The sequence below is a fragment of the Haliaeetus albicilla genome, chromosome 3, assembly GCF_947461875.1.
Source record: "Haliaeetus albicilla chromosome 3, bHalAlb1.1, whole genome shotgun sequence".
NCBI lineage: Eukaryota > Metazoa > Chordata > Aves > Accipitriformes > Accipitridae > Haliaeetus > Haliaeetus albicilla.
The window spans coordinates 54,526,380-54,542,314 of NC_091485.1; the positions used below are offsets into that span (position 1 = coordinate 54,526,380).

Sequence of the window (15,935 nt, forward strand, 5' to 3'; positions counted from 1 at the left end):
GGCCCGCCGCACGAAGCAGGCAGACCGCGGCGCGGCCGGCTCGCCGAGGGGCAGGCTCGCCGAGGGGCAGGCTCGCCGAGGGGCGGCCCCGCCGGCCCGCCCGGGTGCCCCGCTCCATCGCGCCCCGCCACACGCGAGGGGCCTCTCCTCAGCGACCGGCCGGCCGGCCGCCCGGCCGCCCGCCGCCGCGCGAGGCACCGACGGCCCTGCGCCTCGCCTCAGCGCGGCCGGCCCGCTCCGTCCGCGGCGGGGGAGAGGAAGGGTCGTTTGACGGCGGAGCTGCCCGCCGCCTCAGCGCCGGCTCCCCCTTCCTTCCTCCCTCCCTCCCTTCCCCTCGGCGGCGGCGGCCCCCGCGGCTGCCTCCCGGCGCGGCGCGGGCGCGAGGTGCGTTACCTGGAGCTCGGCGGCAGCCTTACCTGTGCGCGCCTCTTCCAATGGCAGCGCACCTGCCGGCCCGCGCCGCCCAATCAGCTGGCGGCTCGTCCCTCTGCCCCGCTCCTTTAGTGAAAGAATCCAGCGCCGCTCGGGAAAGTTACCTGTGCGCGCCCGGCCCGGCCGCTCTCCGAGCCGAGCCGAGCTTTGCCGAGCCTCGCCGGCGCCCCAGCCCCAGCCCCGCCGCTCCCCACATGCGAGGGGGAGGGGGCTCTACCTGTCCTACCTCAGCGGCTGGCTGCGGAGCCGGGAGAGGGGGGGAAGGAAAGCAGAATTACCAGTAGCTCTGGTTCTGCCGTCCCGGGCGTTCACACACACCTTCACCTGCACAGACCTGAAAGTCCAGTTCCGCCAGGGAGACGGAGGCACCGGGAAAAGGGGAGAGAGTTCATTGGATCAAACATGTCACAAGAGACGGACAAGTAAGTGATCGCAGGCACGCCGCTGCTCCCGCTGCGCGGGGCTGGCCGGCCCGTCTGGCTGGTTGTGTTTCCCCCTCTCCGGTGGCGGACGCGGACCTGCCGGGACGGCGTCTCTCCCTCCCTACAGCGACGCCGGACCGGGCGGCACAGCAACTCCCGGAGCGCCCGAGGACAAGGCTGCGGCTCGCCGCCCCCCGCCTCGCTTTCCAGCGGGCTCTGGGGCTTCGCGACTTTTTTTATATTCCCCTTTTAGTTTAGTTTTTTCTTCCTTCCCCCCCCCCCCTTTTTTTTTTTTTCCCCTCACCTCGAGGGTCGCTTTTCGGGAAGGAGCTCTCCTCGCCCTACAAGAGCGGAGCGGCCTCCGCCCGCCGAAGGCCCCGGACGAAAAGTGCTTCTTGGCTTTTGTGTTAGCGCAACAAAGGGCTTTTATCCCGGGCAGGACACGGCCATCTTCCTCCCCTCGGCCGGTGCCGGGCGGGCAGGGCGAGGGGCCCGCGGCGCCCCGGGCCCGTCCCGCGGGAGGAAGGGCCCCGGCCCGGCCGTGCCCTGCCCGGGTGCTGCCCAGCCTCGGCCGGCCCAGCCGCTGCGTGCGCCGCTTTCAGCCTCGGCGCCCTGACCTTGTTTTCCCGGCGGGACGCTCCGGCGGGCCCGCGGCTGCCCGGAGGGACCGGCGCCTCCGCCCGGGGTTAAAAAGTAACTTTCCCAGTACTGGCGCCGGAGGAGGAGGAGGTGGAAGCCGCCCGCTCCCGCCGGGCCCGGGCCCTCCGCAGCCCTTCTCCCGCCCGGGCGGGCGCACGGCGGCGGGGGCCGCAGGCCGTGGCGGCCGGACCCGGGCCTGGCGGCGGCGAGGCGGGCGAGGCCGGGGGAAGTGGGAAGACCCCCACCCCCCCGCCTTGCCTCCCGGAGGCGCCCGGGGTCGCCGGACGTGGTGCCGGACCACCCCGGGGCAGGCAGCAGGACCGAGACGGAGCCAGCGGAGGGCTCGGCGGGAGAGGGGCCTGTGCCGGGGTGGGGAGAGGCGGCGGGAGCGGTCGTTTGGCGCGCAGGCCGCGGCTTGCTCTTCTCCTGCCACCCCAGCGTGTGTCCGGTTCCATCACGGCTTCGTGCCGATCGGCCTAAAACCAGGGGTTGTTTTTATTTACCCCCTTCCCCGCCCGCCCCGGTACGCTGCGGGGTAGAGCCGGTGTCCGTGTTGCCGCGATGGCGGCGAGGTGGCTTGGTGCGAGGGCCGGGGCCTGGCTGGGAGCGTGGCGGCGGCCTGCTGCTGTGCGGCGCCGAGGAGCCGCCGTGAGGCAGCCAGGCGGGAAGGCCATTTTACCTGCTCGGGTTATTAAGTGTTTCTGCAGGAGGCGGCCGGGGAGAGTAACGGGGCAAGGAAGATGGAGGGCGGGAGACTGCAGAGGCCAAGGAGGAGATGGCAGTTTTGTTTTACTGCTGCCCCGGTGCAGGTAGGAGCGCCCCAGTCGTGGCTGTAACCTCGGCTGCGCTCGGTGCTGCGGAGGCACAAGCCCTCCTTGGGCTCCCCAGGGCCTTTGTGGCAAAGGGGGCAGAGAGGAGGAGCCTGGTGTTGGAGAGGTGGGACTGAGAGAGGCTTGGTGACAGCCTGCCTGTCAAGGAGTGAAAGAAAGGGATTATCCGACAAAGGAAGACAGCAGGGTTGGCTGCCCTGATAGGGAAGAGACGGGACGGTTCAGAGGAGGAAGATTAAAAAAATAATTTTAGTCCCGGCCTTTTCAAACATCAGCTGACAGTGGAGTAGTGCAAAGGTAGTTTCTGACATGAACTTAAACTGATCGCGGTTGGAGTTGGTAACAAAGAGGAGTTTGGGAGTTCATCCGAGAGGGGATGGGAGCTAATGCCTTAGGTGGCCAGATAAGAGCAGTCAACGATTGAAGTGCAAGGAAGGGAATAAGGACAGAGCCCTGAGGGATGCTGGTGAGGCAGGGAGGAGCGGCTGAAAGAGCAGTCGTCAGGTTGGGAGGGGAACCAGATTAACTGCCCAGGGCATCCCAAAGCAATGGGCAGTTCCAGAACTGCTCAAAGGTGAAAGGGGCCCGTAAGTTACTCCCTGGCTGAGCCTAGTTGCCAGTAGTTTCAGCAAAGGGTCAGAAACTAGGCTGCAGCAGATCAAGGGCAGTTAACGGTAGCGGGAGGGGAATATGGGGGTAGGGGGAAGAGCAACTTCATACCACAGTCAGCTTTGAAACAGAAAAACGGTGCAGTGGAAACGTAACTCATGGAAGAAAGTAGGGCAAAAGTCGTTCCTCTCTGGGTCTAGGATGCTCCTAAGCTACAGGACTATCCTTCCTTCCCAACAGGAACAGTATGGCATAGGTGTAAGCTACTGAGACTGGAACATTAATGCCCTTCATCCCCTGCTCTCTGTAGCACTGCTGCTGTTACGACTGTGAGGAATGTAAGAGCACTTGCAGAGCACGTACCCTCAAGTAACAGCAGTCACCCTGTTGCACGTATGCCTGTGATCTGTTTCTGGTTAAGGTGTTTAGAAAATTCATAGGTGGTAGGTAAGAGTTTGAAAAGGAAATAAAAAGTAAAGAAATCCCTTGGGCTCCATACATGAGTGTAACATGAGAAGACAAATATATTTGTTTTCAGGAAGGATGACCAGGTGGAATGAGATACTAGACTGGTGGGGGGAGTTTGCATGGGAAGGTTTGTTTTGTTGTTTTTTTTTGGGGGGGGGGTTAGGCTCTAATTATATCCAATTAAAACCTAATCCAGAGAGTACAATGTTATTCTCCTCCACATGGCCTTTCTTTTACTTAAAAACAGATCTTCCCTACAGGCAAGACTGGAGAGGGAAGCTCATTATTTCGAGGTCAGTTAATTTGTCAGTGTCATTGGACCTGTTTTTGTGGGGTTTGTGCTAGTGAAATGCTGATGTAGAGGACTATGTGGCTGAGGGGATGTGGAAGGCCTGGAAAAATATGTTCCTTCTCATCCTTCAGAGGGATTTGCCAGGTTTTCTGGAGAGGTGGTACACCCCCTGCAGCACAATGGTTCTGCAGGGCTGCCTGCAGTGTCCCTCTTTGGAGGGACAGGGGTGCTGTAGTGCTGCCTGCACCGTCAGCTTTAAGGGAGGAAGGTGGACAGTCAGGGGAAAATGCTAAAGAACAAGTCCTTTGATTCTAATGCTAACTGAGGAGCTTGGAAGGGGAGATTATCCTTAAGATAGTGTGCATATCTCCCTGTCTTTCCCCTTAAGTCTTTCTGCCTAAGCTGGGTCTTACCTGCTTGCTTGCACAAACTCCTACCGGTCAGAAGAGATAAGGCATGATTTCATATGCATTTTTCAGAGGTAGTACCGACTTAAGCAGGCTGTGGCCACTTGTTCCTACCTCCATTCCACCCTCTCAGCTGTGTCAGTAGAGCTGTTTGTGCAGCTAGAGAACTGGCTCAGGGGAGTGTTGGGTTGAGAGTAGCCTGATCTCCTCTTGGAGTTTATTATTAATATCCATTTTTCATTGGTCTGGTTTCTTCATATGCAGAGGGGGTGCAAGGAAACGTCAGGTGTTAAAGACAGAACTGTTCAAACTAGAATGTCTGCAGAAGGAAATGTGTGTCCCTGCCTCTCTATGAACATTTTGGAGGTCCATGCAGCTGCTTCTGTTACTGAGTTCCCAGAGCCATCACGAGGGGACCCTGGGGATTGAATGGAGGCCAGGGCACATAGGGCTGGGAGGAGGGAGCATCCCCTTTGCAGCATGTAAAGATGATTCCAGGGTTCACTTCTGCATTTATAGGCTGAAAAGTTGTTCTTGCTGTACTATACAGAAAAAAATTATCACCACAGAACTCCAGATTAATGGCTCTGCTGCATTATACTGCAGCATAAATGCATAATTACTGCATTAGTGAAGCTAATTGGTGACCTCAATACTTGTGAGACTTAACAGGGTTTTGGAGATTGCCAGTACCCCTGTGAATGAGGAGCAGCAATTGTACAAGCACTTGGGATTTGCCTGGTAAATGCCACAGTTGTGTCCCCGCTGTTTCTGGTGTTGTGTAAAGTCGTGAGTCCTGTGTAGGCTGGGACTGCAGTTGCACAAAGAGCAGGCTTGGTAGCAGGCCTGAGCGTGCTGGTCGCTGTGGCTCTCTTGCTAGCTGGCCAGCTGCATGACTGCCTGTCAGTCAGGCTTGTCAGGCTCCCAACACCCCCAGTATGTGCAAGAGCTACTTGGGACACCAGGTAGACGGGGCTGGGGCATGCTCAGACTGACCACATTAAGGAGGACTTGGGGCAGCCTGGGTCTGCAGCTGAGCATGTGCTTGTGGGTAAATAACTGAGGGGAGAGCGAGCCTGGAGGTGGGAATGGGTTCAGACCTGCTCCCGTGTGTCAGTGGAGGCATGTTCACATCTAGCTTGCTACTTGGTAGTGTCTGTGGCAGAAGTTGATCTTGGACTCTTCACAGAGTGATTTTGCCCTGGTTTCCTATTTCTTCCTCAGTGGGTAAATGTAGATGGCTGCCTTCATAATATTTAATGTAAACATCTAGTACTATAACAACAAAGGGCATTTATGGTTTACAATGTGATTCTGTGAATTGTTCTTAATTTTTTCTTTGAGGGCCAAAGTTTCCTATCAGCAGATGTTGAGTGGCAATTAGGTCACAGACTACTCAATTTTTTTTTTTTTCCTCCGCTGCTGAGTGTCTAGATAGGGCATCCATTGAGATGAATTTTCCAAAGTGTTACTCATCTGGAAGTGAATGGAGAAACAGGAATTAGAGGTGTTTAGTGCTTGCACTTTTCAAATGTCAGACAGGCTGTCACGGATGTTCCCCAGAAAACCATCCCTGTGCAAGGAAGGTGGTGTGCAGAACCTTGTAGAACTTGCAGTCATAAGCTTAACTGAGAGGAGTAAGAATAGCAAATGGTTACGTCTTGCTGTTAACACTGCTGTCTCTCTGGTGCTGAAGTCTGAGACCAGACTGAAGATCAAAGCAGAACAGGAGGGAGGGGATTTTCCCAGGTCACTTACTTGATTGTAATGATCGAATAACCCCTTTCCTGTGGAAGGGCCAGCAGGGACATCATCATTCTCGTTCTGGCAGGGACATCTGAAGGGGAAATGATATTGCACTGGTTGACATTTGTTGTCAGATATTTTCGCAAATATTAATCCAGTGCAGACCATTGATGGTTACCTTAATTTTTTTTTTTTCCCCATGATTATGGAGCAGCCAATTAAGCTGCCCTTTTTTGTAGATGCATACACACAAAACTGCACTTTCAAAATGCTGATCTAGGAATTCATCCTGGGATGAATCTTCATTAGCTTTTTAATCAGTGATTGGGACAGTAGTAGCTAATTAAAAGAAGATAAGTAATTATTTCACACATCCTAGTATACCACGACACTGTCCTATTCTTTGATAGTACTAACTTCATAAAGAAGAGAACTGTTGCTTGTGAAATATTTAACCAAGGAAACCTTATTAAGTGCATGTGAACTGTGGAGAAGTCAAATATTGCAACATGCCTGTAGCTTGAGAATATGTCTCCAACCTCGAAGATTACGTGTATGTGTAGATTTGTTAATTTTACTAATAGTGGGAGATAATGGCATCTTCCATAATTCTGTATTTTAGTTCTGTAAAGTATATTTTTGGTTTTGTGTTCTTATTTTAAATATTTGTGGGAAATCTTGACTCCCAGGATTGCTCAGTTGTTGAATTCATGTTTTCCTTCTGACTGTGTAAAAAATTCCATATTCTGAAAAAAAAAAAAAGCAATCAGTGCAATCAGTTCAGTAACTATTGCATTTCCATTAACTCTGTGGAAGCAATGAATGAACAAGGGCCACAGGGCCAAGGGTCAGGTTAAACTGCAGCAGGTCTGGGAAGCCTTGTCATGACCTGTTTTTAATTTTAAAGCCTACTGCTGGCTGCTTCCAGTCAGCTAAAACAACCTTGGGTGCTCTGCACGCTGGAAGTACGCTTCTTGGCAAAAAAGAGCATGACCTGATATGAAGCTGCTAAGTAATTGATAATTCTGATCAACTCTGTTAGCTACTGCAGTAATGCTGTGAGCTCCAGAGTATCCTAATTTTTAGAGATGTCAGTGCTTTTTTACAAATATGCTGAAACCTGCCTTTTTCTGAGACTGTTTTCTGCTTGGTTTAAAAAAAAAAAAAAAGGCAACAGGCTACTTAGTGCACTAATAACAAACGACTGTCTGGTAGAAATAATATTTAATTAAAAGTGAAAAAAAAAAATTCTCTGAAATCATAGGTATAAAAAGTCTCTCTCAGGGTGAGTAATTGCCTACTTGAACTAGTCCTCAGTACACATTTACTGTATGTATTTAATCCTTGTGTCAGATTTCTTTTTCGTACTTCCACTTTGACATACTTAATAATAGTTTTTTTGTCGATGTTAATGAATCACCCATTTGTTTTAATCTTTTTAATCACTATTACATGCTCAAGTTATTTTGGTTCTGAGTAAAAACAAATAAAACTTCTAGTAGGCATCTAATTGTTGAACTAGTCTGTTTTGCCATTCGCTGTTTCTGCTCTCAGTGTATTATTTTACTTCCTCTCGGAGTGTTTTGTAAAGGTAAAATAATTTCTTTTAATAATTTAACATGTGTAATCTTGTTCAGATTTGTCTTGTGCTCAAAAAGAATAATTGTCCCAAATTGCAAGAGTCCCAAACCTGTGTTCATTAGTAGGCAAAATTACTCAGCCTCTTTAATGGGAGTTTTTTCCTCAGTATGGACTGCTGGCTGGGCCAGAGGGCATCTTATCTTCTGGTTTCCTGGTGGTCTACATGTTTTGATTTTCCTTCACTTGAGTTATTTGTATATTTATATGCTTACTGGATTGGGCTAAGTGCAGTTTGGAGACCTGTTCGTGCTTCTGGGAATGATGTGATTGTCGGCTATGAAAGACAAAATACCAAGACACATGGGCCATAATTTTTCTGTTCGTTAAACATTTATGCTCCTTTGTAGTTTTAACGGAACACTATTATCTAATTGAAACAACAATGTTGCTGACTTTTTAATTATACTTTTGGCAATAAATACTGAGGAGTCTAAACTTTTTTTTAACTAAATAAATCAAAACTTGCAGTGAGTCACCCATGTCGGTGGTGTGTTTTTTGGTTTTTTTGGTTTTTTTTTTTTATCTTGATGTCTAGGCAAAGGAGTATGCTGAGAGTAGTAGATTTGGGCTAATGTTAGAATCTTTAAAGGAAATAATTTCAAGCACTAGGAATAGCTTTGATTTATACTTCTTTGTATAATGAGCACAGACAGAAATTTATGAGCTGGAATCTAAAGTTCGTTAACTTATCTGGCTTCTGTGGCATCTGTCCTTAGCAGCCTTTTAAATGGTCATAGTAGTGCAGTGTGTGCCTGTGAATTCATATTAGTTGTAAGACAAATTGTATGAACATCTGTTCTAAATCTGTTTTATAGTAGCCTTGTAGCTGAACTGAGATTTATGTGAGTGTAAAGTAAACTTACAAAGGGCTTTAGAGCTACTGAAATGCTTGTAAATGATCACACTGTGCCCTCCTTAGCTATGTCAAAACTGAAGTGGGAGCTTCAGCTCTTTTTCCAGCTCTTGGATGTGGCTGGAGCATGCTCCTGTACCTTTTGTCATACCAAATGAAACGCAGGCATTCTTGAAGTTCCCCATTTCTTACTTTGCACTGGAGGAAAGACTAAGCAAGCAGGTGTTTTTCCTGTAGCACACTGAGTCATAGCATACTTCAGCCAGGTCTCCGATCTGGACAATCGAGGGATCGGAAACCCAGGATGCAACATGGTGTGTGGTGCATGCCTGCATGCAACACAGAAGTGGTCCCTTTGGCTAGCATCTCATTTTAGAATTTGTGTTTCTCCCAGGGTTTCCAGATTGGCGGCAGTATCCCTGTGCACCTTCTTAACATCCAGCTAAAAAGGAGCTTATGATAAATAGCCTATGGCCTGGACGTGCTGGGCTGCAAGCTATGATGACATGAGTCTGTCTTCCCTTTTCCAGTTGTTTGACCAGTGCTAAAATTTCTGTGTGCTTTATAACAGCTGTATGGGCCAAAGCCTCCTATCTTGTCTCCTGAAGGGACAGTTTGCAGAGGATGTGCGCAGATGTGCTTGGTGCTCTTGTCTCATAGGCGTAAGAACAGGCAGGCTTAGGCCTGGGCTGAAACCTGGGAATGGGGATTCCTCCCATTCTGCTGCCTCACACACATTGCTTGCTGTGTTCCCATCTGGCACCTAGCCTTTGCAGGGAGGGGGAAGTCCTAATGCATTATTGGGGGCAAAGGAGGCTGCAGGGATGTGCATGGAGTAGCTCGATTCTTACTTTTTAAAGTTTGTTGAAAGAACAAATGCAATATCCAAAAAAGCAATACACCCCCCCCCCCGGAAACGCCTTAACTGGATGCCCACCTTTGCGCTTTTAACAGTCTGCTTTGGATTTCAGGGGTGAATTTCCTGGGCAAGGCAAAAGTTGGGGGGCAGGCAGGATGAGACTTTCTTCCCCACTAGCACCACCTGGATCAGGATGTAATGCTGAGCATATGATGGAGGAAGGTAGGATGCAGCTGTACTTGATGCAGCATCAGTCTGCATTATGTTCAGTGGCAAATTTAGCAGAGAGGTTGAGGGCTGCATGAACTTTGCAAATTCAACAAAAAGCTCTTGAGCATCAAAATTGGCTGAGAGAGACTGGCAGGTAGGTCATCTTGTTTCTGAATAAAAAGCAAGCTCTGATCACAAAGCTGCAGCCTTTCACCATGGTTCATGAATGTGTTAATGGGCATTTCTGATTCTGTGTAAGCTAATTTACTAATTGTGTCAAGCTGGGTGAGAATTTGCCCGTAGCAGGAATTTGGAGCCCCAACTGCTGGCTTTTGAAAGTTCATTGTCTCTAATCTGAAGAAGAGCTTGAAAGGCCAGCTCTTTCCATTCAGCTAATTTATTGACATTAAGTACAATGTACCTCTCCAATTTGTTGTTGTACTGCAGTAACTGAAATGAAACAAAGTGAGCGCAGACTTGGACATCTCTGTTTATACATTACACTTGTATAGTGTTTTATAAAATTCCATAATCTTAATTTTAAATAAGTTCAAAAATATCAGTTTACCAGATGAAGAAATCACCATAACTGGTATAAATCTGGAAAACTTATGTACATCTTTTCTTAAGAGGAAAGCACACTAATCATGTAAGATGGTACAAAGAAGAAAATCTCTACTAAACAGTTGGGGGAAAAAGAAAAGATTTTGCAAAATAAAGGCCACCTGAAGTTTAGTCTTGTCGTAAACACTCAAGTGTCAGGGCAATCTAGCTCCTAAGCTAGACCATTCCTCAGAAAATACCTTTCATCCTCACACACCTGTAAATTAAGATATGTAAGCACCTACTACTGTTTAACATAAAACGACTGAAACGTTTTGCATTCATTAGGGAGTCAACTGATAGCTTGAAAGGAAACGTGCTTTTTAGGCACAAAGTATCCTCAATTGTTCAGCTCTATCTCCACGGTAAGATAATGATGTGCTTTCTGCTTGTACAGGCATGGCCCTCCTGGCTGTGTTCTGGTTAGCACACATCCTGACCACCAGGTGGAGGGGCAGTGGGCTACCCCGGGTGAGGAATGGGCACAGTCAAGAGTTGGGCTTGTTTTCTGCTCTTTGGCAGGCTGTGCAGGCTATTTTAGAAGATGTGCCTGGGGCTACAGCGGATATTTGCTGATGTGGCTGATGAGGTCTTCCACTTGCAATCTTGGCCCATCTTCCTTCCTTAAGTGAGTGGTTCTCTGTGAATGTGGTCACTGATGGATTTGCAGCTTTTGATAAGATTTGTAGATGTGTTGCTAATTGCAGGCTCCAACTGATGCTTTTCTCACAGGTGGGGCATTCAGAGCAGCGCTTTCCTGTGGGAATGCTCTTATGTTTCTTGTAGGTGACACCCTTTGTCTTCCCCATGGTCCAGGTGCCACCAGAGTCATTCTCCAAGCAGCTGCCTGCTGTCATCAGTTACACATCTGGGGGTGCCTTGGCATGGAAGGGTTCCTAATGGGACCAGGGGAGCTTACTTGTGCAGAGCCTTGCTCAGGAGGTTGGGTTTTCTTAGCATATATTAAAATATAAAGTATTTATCTCCTCTGGTTATGGGACACTTTGCTACCCCTCTGTCGCATTTGGCTGAAATTGTCCGGGAGGTTCAGCAGTTGTGGAAAAAGAAAGGGAATGTGTGTGCACACATAAGTCTCATTTCTTAAAAGAGAAACCCTCCCTCCCATCCAAAGGACCTTAATAGAGAAGTTTTCTTAAAGTGAGCACAGTTGTTTTGGCTGACTGCTTTGGATATTATCTTTGAAATGATTGACTATGTTAAATCATGATAATTAGGTCTGACCATTAACCTCCCACAGAGCTGATTACAGGGATGGGGGTGATGAGGAAGTTTTTTATTTTTCTTAGTGCTATTGTTTCAGTCTGTTTGCAGAGTAAACACGAGTGTGTCGGTTGATTATGCTGCAGGCCATCTCTCAAGGCAGAGGAGACGGCTATTTAGTTTTTTAGAGGTGAAAACCTGGGTTTTAGAGAAAATGTGCTCTGGGAAGGTGTTGGGGAGGCTCTAGGTCTATGCACCTGTGCCTTTCCAGCCATCCCAACTGTTTACTTACTGAGTGGCTGTTCCTAGAGCATTTATCCTGTTTACTTTAGCTTCTCCCCTATACAATCGTATGTAACACCTCCGACGGGCAGCACTCTCTTCATTGCTTTCAGATTGTCTTGACTAAGTTAGAGCAGCACAGATTGACTCCTCCCCTCCAGCATTTCTGCAGACAAGCACAGCCCAACTCTTACAAGGTGTGTTTTTAAAGGGCAGCTCACCGTCTGCCTGTAGTGCTCATAAATCAGTTATGACTATCGCACGGCTGTGAGCACTCCGAGTAACAAAAGGCAGTTATTGATTGTAAGGGAAGATTGCTACAGGAAGGAGAGCGAGCGGTATTCTGTGTGTTGCAATGGGCAGCTGCCCATGCGGTGAAACAGCCTGGGTTTAGCTGAAGGGGAGCTTTGTTGAGGAAAGGAGAATCCTTGCCTGGAATAATTGCCTCTGAGCCAGGGAGAATTGGCTACTCCAGAGTGGGAACAGGCCCTCAGCTACCTCTGGCACAAACAGCGGGGCTGTTGCAAATCTGATTTGAGTCGTTAACAATAAGGCATTGAAAAGGCAAGCAGACCTAGCAGTTCTCTCTCTCTCTTTCTTTGGGCTCCTAATTTATGCTTCAGCTTCACTTGCTGAAGCAAACCTGTAACAACACAAATGTATCTGTGGAAACAAGAAGGACAAAAATCTTTAGAAGAGACAGCAAAAGACCAGGCAGAAAGGCCCTTGGAAAAGAAAGGAAGCTTCTAAAAATCCAGATATTTTAGATGAAAGGAAAATATAATCTAAACTGTAATTGTTGGCTGTATTCTGTGATTTGAAGCTATGAAATGCTCTCTTCCCCCACAGAGCTCATAAAACAGTGCTTTGTGTACCAGATGGATTGTTTTGTTTTTCATTAAATAAAGAAACTTGTAAACAGTGCTCTGTACCACAGCGATGATAATCTCCACCATCCCCCTCTTCTTCCTTAAACACCTGAGCACGCACTTTGCGGGTAACCTGCGCTCAGGCTGCAGCGGAGCCCTGGGCGAAGCCCCAGCTTGCCGGTCACTGCGGCTTGGGGGCCAGGCAAGACATGCTCCCGGCACCCGAGAGCATTTACCGTGTGGGTTCAGTTGTGCTTTTATCAAATCGTATTTCTGAAATCAAATAGAAGGCTCAGTTGCACAGTGTTTGAATGCCGCTCTCTGTGCAGTAGCGGCAGTTGGTTGGATTAGGTCTGTGGAGCTGGCACTGCCACAGGTATGGGAGAGCAAAAAGAGGAGGCTGAATAATGAACAGTTTTTATGTAGAAGATGGCAAGAAATGTTTTATGAAGGTCACTAGGAATAACTGCTGGTTTCGCTAGTTAAGTCTATATTTGGTTATTCTGCCATCTTTGCAGCTTTCAAATGTGTAAGGTGTAATGTGTTAAAAGTTTCATCATGATCCTTGTAACTTGAGCCACAATTCTTGACAGTGCTCTTGCAACATGGGCTAAGCAGCACACCCCTCACTCCACTATTTCCCTGCCTAATCTGTTTGCCTACTATCTTGTGTAATAGGAATGCAACTTTAAAAATTTTTTTTTTTGCATAGCTCTTTTATCCATAAGTTTATTGAACATTTACAAAGGCAGTGTAAATTTCAGCCATAGCTGCAGTGCAACAGCTTCTCTCGCGATGTACACAGGCAGTAGTCAGTTTGTACCACTTTCAGGCTGGTGGAAACTGCTCTGCTGCAAATCCCACTTACTAATGGTCTTGTGTGTATTGCCATGGGTCTGTAACTAGATGTGGTGAGTGATAAACTGTGAATTGAGACCAAATATGTTGACTACTCCATCCACTGGACCCATTGCTCAAGTCCTATTACAGAAAACCTCTCTGAAATCACAGACAAATTGCATTCCAAAAGCAGAGAATAGCTCAATTATAAGGTGTACCCAGTTATTAAATACCAAACTATACTCTGTTTAGGTGAACACTAGATTAGTATTAGATACTTTTTCTTTTTTTTCCATTCATACCTTCTTATTATAACTGATTTCAGTTAAATGTATTTTTTCCTAATCAAGTGTACATCTAGCAAAAATACTGGGGCAAAATGTTCTTATGCTGTTACTTCCTTTTTTTCCAAATAGTTTTAAAATATTTTGATAACACTATCTGTATATTAGTAAAAATACATTTGAATTATTATCACAAGGTCTGCACACATTTAATTTTTTTTAAATACTGAAGATACCTAATACTGATGAATATTTATGTCACCAAGTTTAATGCAGAGATGCTTGCTTGATGTAGTCATATCAGTTTCATTGAGCTATGTGATGTTCTTTAACATGCCTTGTGAATAAAATAATCCTTTCTGGATCACCATTTTATTCTTCCTGTCTATGCAGTAACAAGCGACTTGTGGCCTTAGTGCCAAATGACACTTCATTCAACACCAGACGAGCCTACACCAGCGAAGATGAAGCCTGGAAGTCGTATTTGGAGAATCCCCTAACAGCAGCTACCAAGGCTATGATGAGCATAAATGGTGATGAGGACAGTGCTGCTGCTCTTGGCCTATTGTATGACTATTATAAAGTAGGTAACTCCATTGTTATTCATCCCTGCTGCACTAGCAGGGGACCACTCTAAGAGGCATCAAAAGAGCCAGTTTTCAAAGACAGAAGTCCCAGCATCTTGTTTTCTCTCTGATACTTGCATCAAGCACCCTTTCCGTTTTACAAAGCCTGTCTGAGGCTGTTGTGATGTGTTTAGTTCTGGAGATAAAAAACAAAATCAGAATTCCCGTATTAAATCTGCCACTATGATTTTTTTTTTTTGAGCATAGCATTCTTCCTCTTCCCTTGCCAAGAGCATTGGATGAATTAGCCCCCTTTTTATTTGTGCTCGGATACTTGCAGTATTCTTTAAAAAGTGGAAAAGGGGAGGCCTTGTCCATCTGTAGGTTTGTCTGCTTTTCTGGTTCATTCCATACATGTTTTAGTTTGCTCTTTAACTGAAGTATCTCTCATCTGACAGTTTCCCATGTTATTTTTATTTGTATAATGATTGCAGTAGGCTGTATACAAACATATAGTGAGGTCTAGCCCTTGCACTGGAAGTTTGCAGTCTAAATAGAAGGGTGGAGGACAGAAATGGAGCTGGGCACAGAGACAGAGATCTAAGTCAATTTGCAGGGGAAGCACTCGCACACAGTTTCAGTTTATGTCAGGTTCTAAGCCCAGAGCTTTACCTACCATTTTGATACCACCTTTCTTTTTTGTATATTTCATAGTGTTTAAGTAGAGCTATGTTTGAGACTTCTGCTGGAATCAGAGGAGAGTCCTACAGGGTGCATCACTGTGTAATGCAGAAATTTCACCCCAAAACCCAGGCTGACCCCTTTGTACTCTGCAAATGGAAGCAATGTTGCCTATGAAGCACTAAAGTATGAAATTGTTCATTTAATTTAAAACTGTCTCGGTACTCCTGAAGCCACCTATGCCTGCATTGGACAGATGATCTTCTGTGAAAGCCAGCAGAAAAATGCCAGCTCCCCTTGTAATTCATGATGAAGTAGCAGGAATGTAAATTTAAAATTAAAACCCTTTGCTTTTAGTATTTATTAGTATAATTGCTTTTAGAAAATGGGCTTTTCTTTTTAGTCTCTGCTACGGTCATTAAATGAGTGTTCAGGAGAAGGGGTTGTAGGCAAGATGGTTAAATATTACGGTTAAATATTGTTTTAATTTCTTTACTGATTATATTTCAAAAGATGTTCCTTGCTTTTGTGTGTTATTGTTAGTAGAGAAAAGCTTTTCCCACTGAGAAAGAAGAAAGGTCCTTTTCTCTACTTGTCAGAGCTACCACAGTGCCAGACTCTGTGAAGTTAATGTAGATTTGTAAAATTCAGGATGTGTATGAACATCTGGAGTGTTGGCTTCTGTCTTAGTAATACCTTTGTATGTAGCAGGTCATTAATCTGCTGGATTTTTTAAATAAAACTGGAGAACAACTCTTTTCCTTCTGAAAATGATGTTCTGAGAGACATGTCTGTTCCTTGTTCCAGGCAGTTGCAAAAGACTTGGGGTTCAGGTGGAATAAGCCATGTTGCTCTCAAAGCCATTTCCAGCATTCAGTCATAACTATTTCTGTCTTAAACTAGGAGAAGAGGATAACTCTTGTTGATGCTCTCAAACAGGAACTTAAAACCAAACTTAAACCTCTATGCTGTAATGTGGAAAAGTAGAGGAGGACTTCAGTCCACCATACTCTCTTGAATTGCCCTTATTTATCATCTGGCTTATTTATTCTGACATGCTGGGTTATATTCTTGAAATACTTTTTCCAGTCAATAGGAATTATTTGAACTTAACTGTTTGGGTTTTTTCTTTTTCTTCTCCTTTTTCTTCTAGTGATATTTACCTAAACATAGACCCTCCT

General features: G+C 46.7%; 1 protein-coding gene across 5 annotated transcripts in view; it reads left to right on the top strand.

The window, feature by feature from the left end:
* The first annotated feature begins 544 nt into the window (after positions 1-544).
* Positions 545-15,935, top strand: part of GRHL2 (grainyhead like transcription factor 2) — a 70,770-nt gene continuing 55,379 nt past the window's right edge. For 2 of the 5 annotated variants that reach the window (XM_069779793.1, XM_069779795.1), the window contains exons 1-2: positions 550-854; positions 13,901-14,090. In XM_069779793.1, the coding sequence (XP_069635894.1) occupies positions 835-854; positions 13,901-14,090 (210 nt within the window). In that variant the 5' untranslated portion in view covers positions 550-834. Of the gene's footprint in view, positions 855-1,806; positions 3,694-13,900; positions 14,091-15,935 lie in introns of those variants that run through there. The other 3 variants (XM_069779797.1, XM_069779796.1, XM_069779798.1) reach the window with 3 other exon arrangements.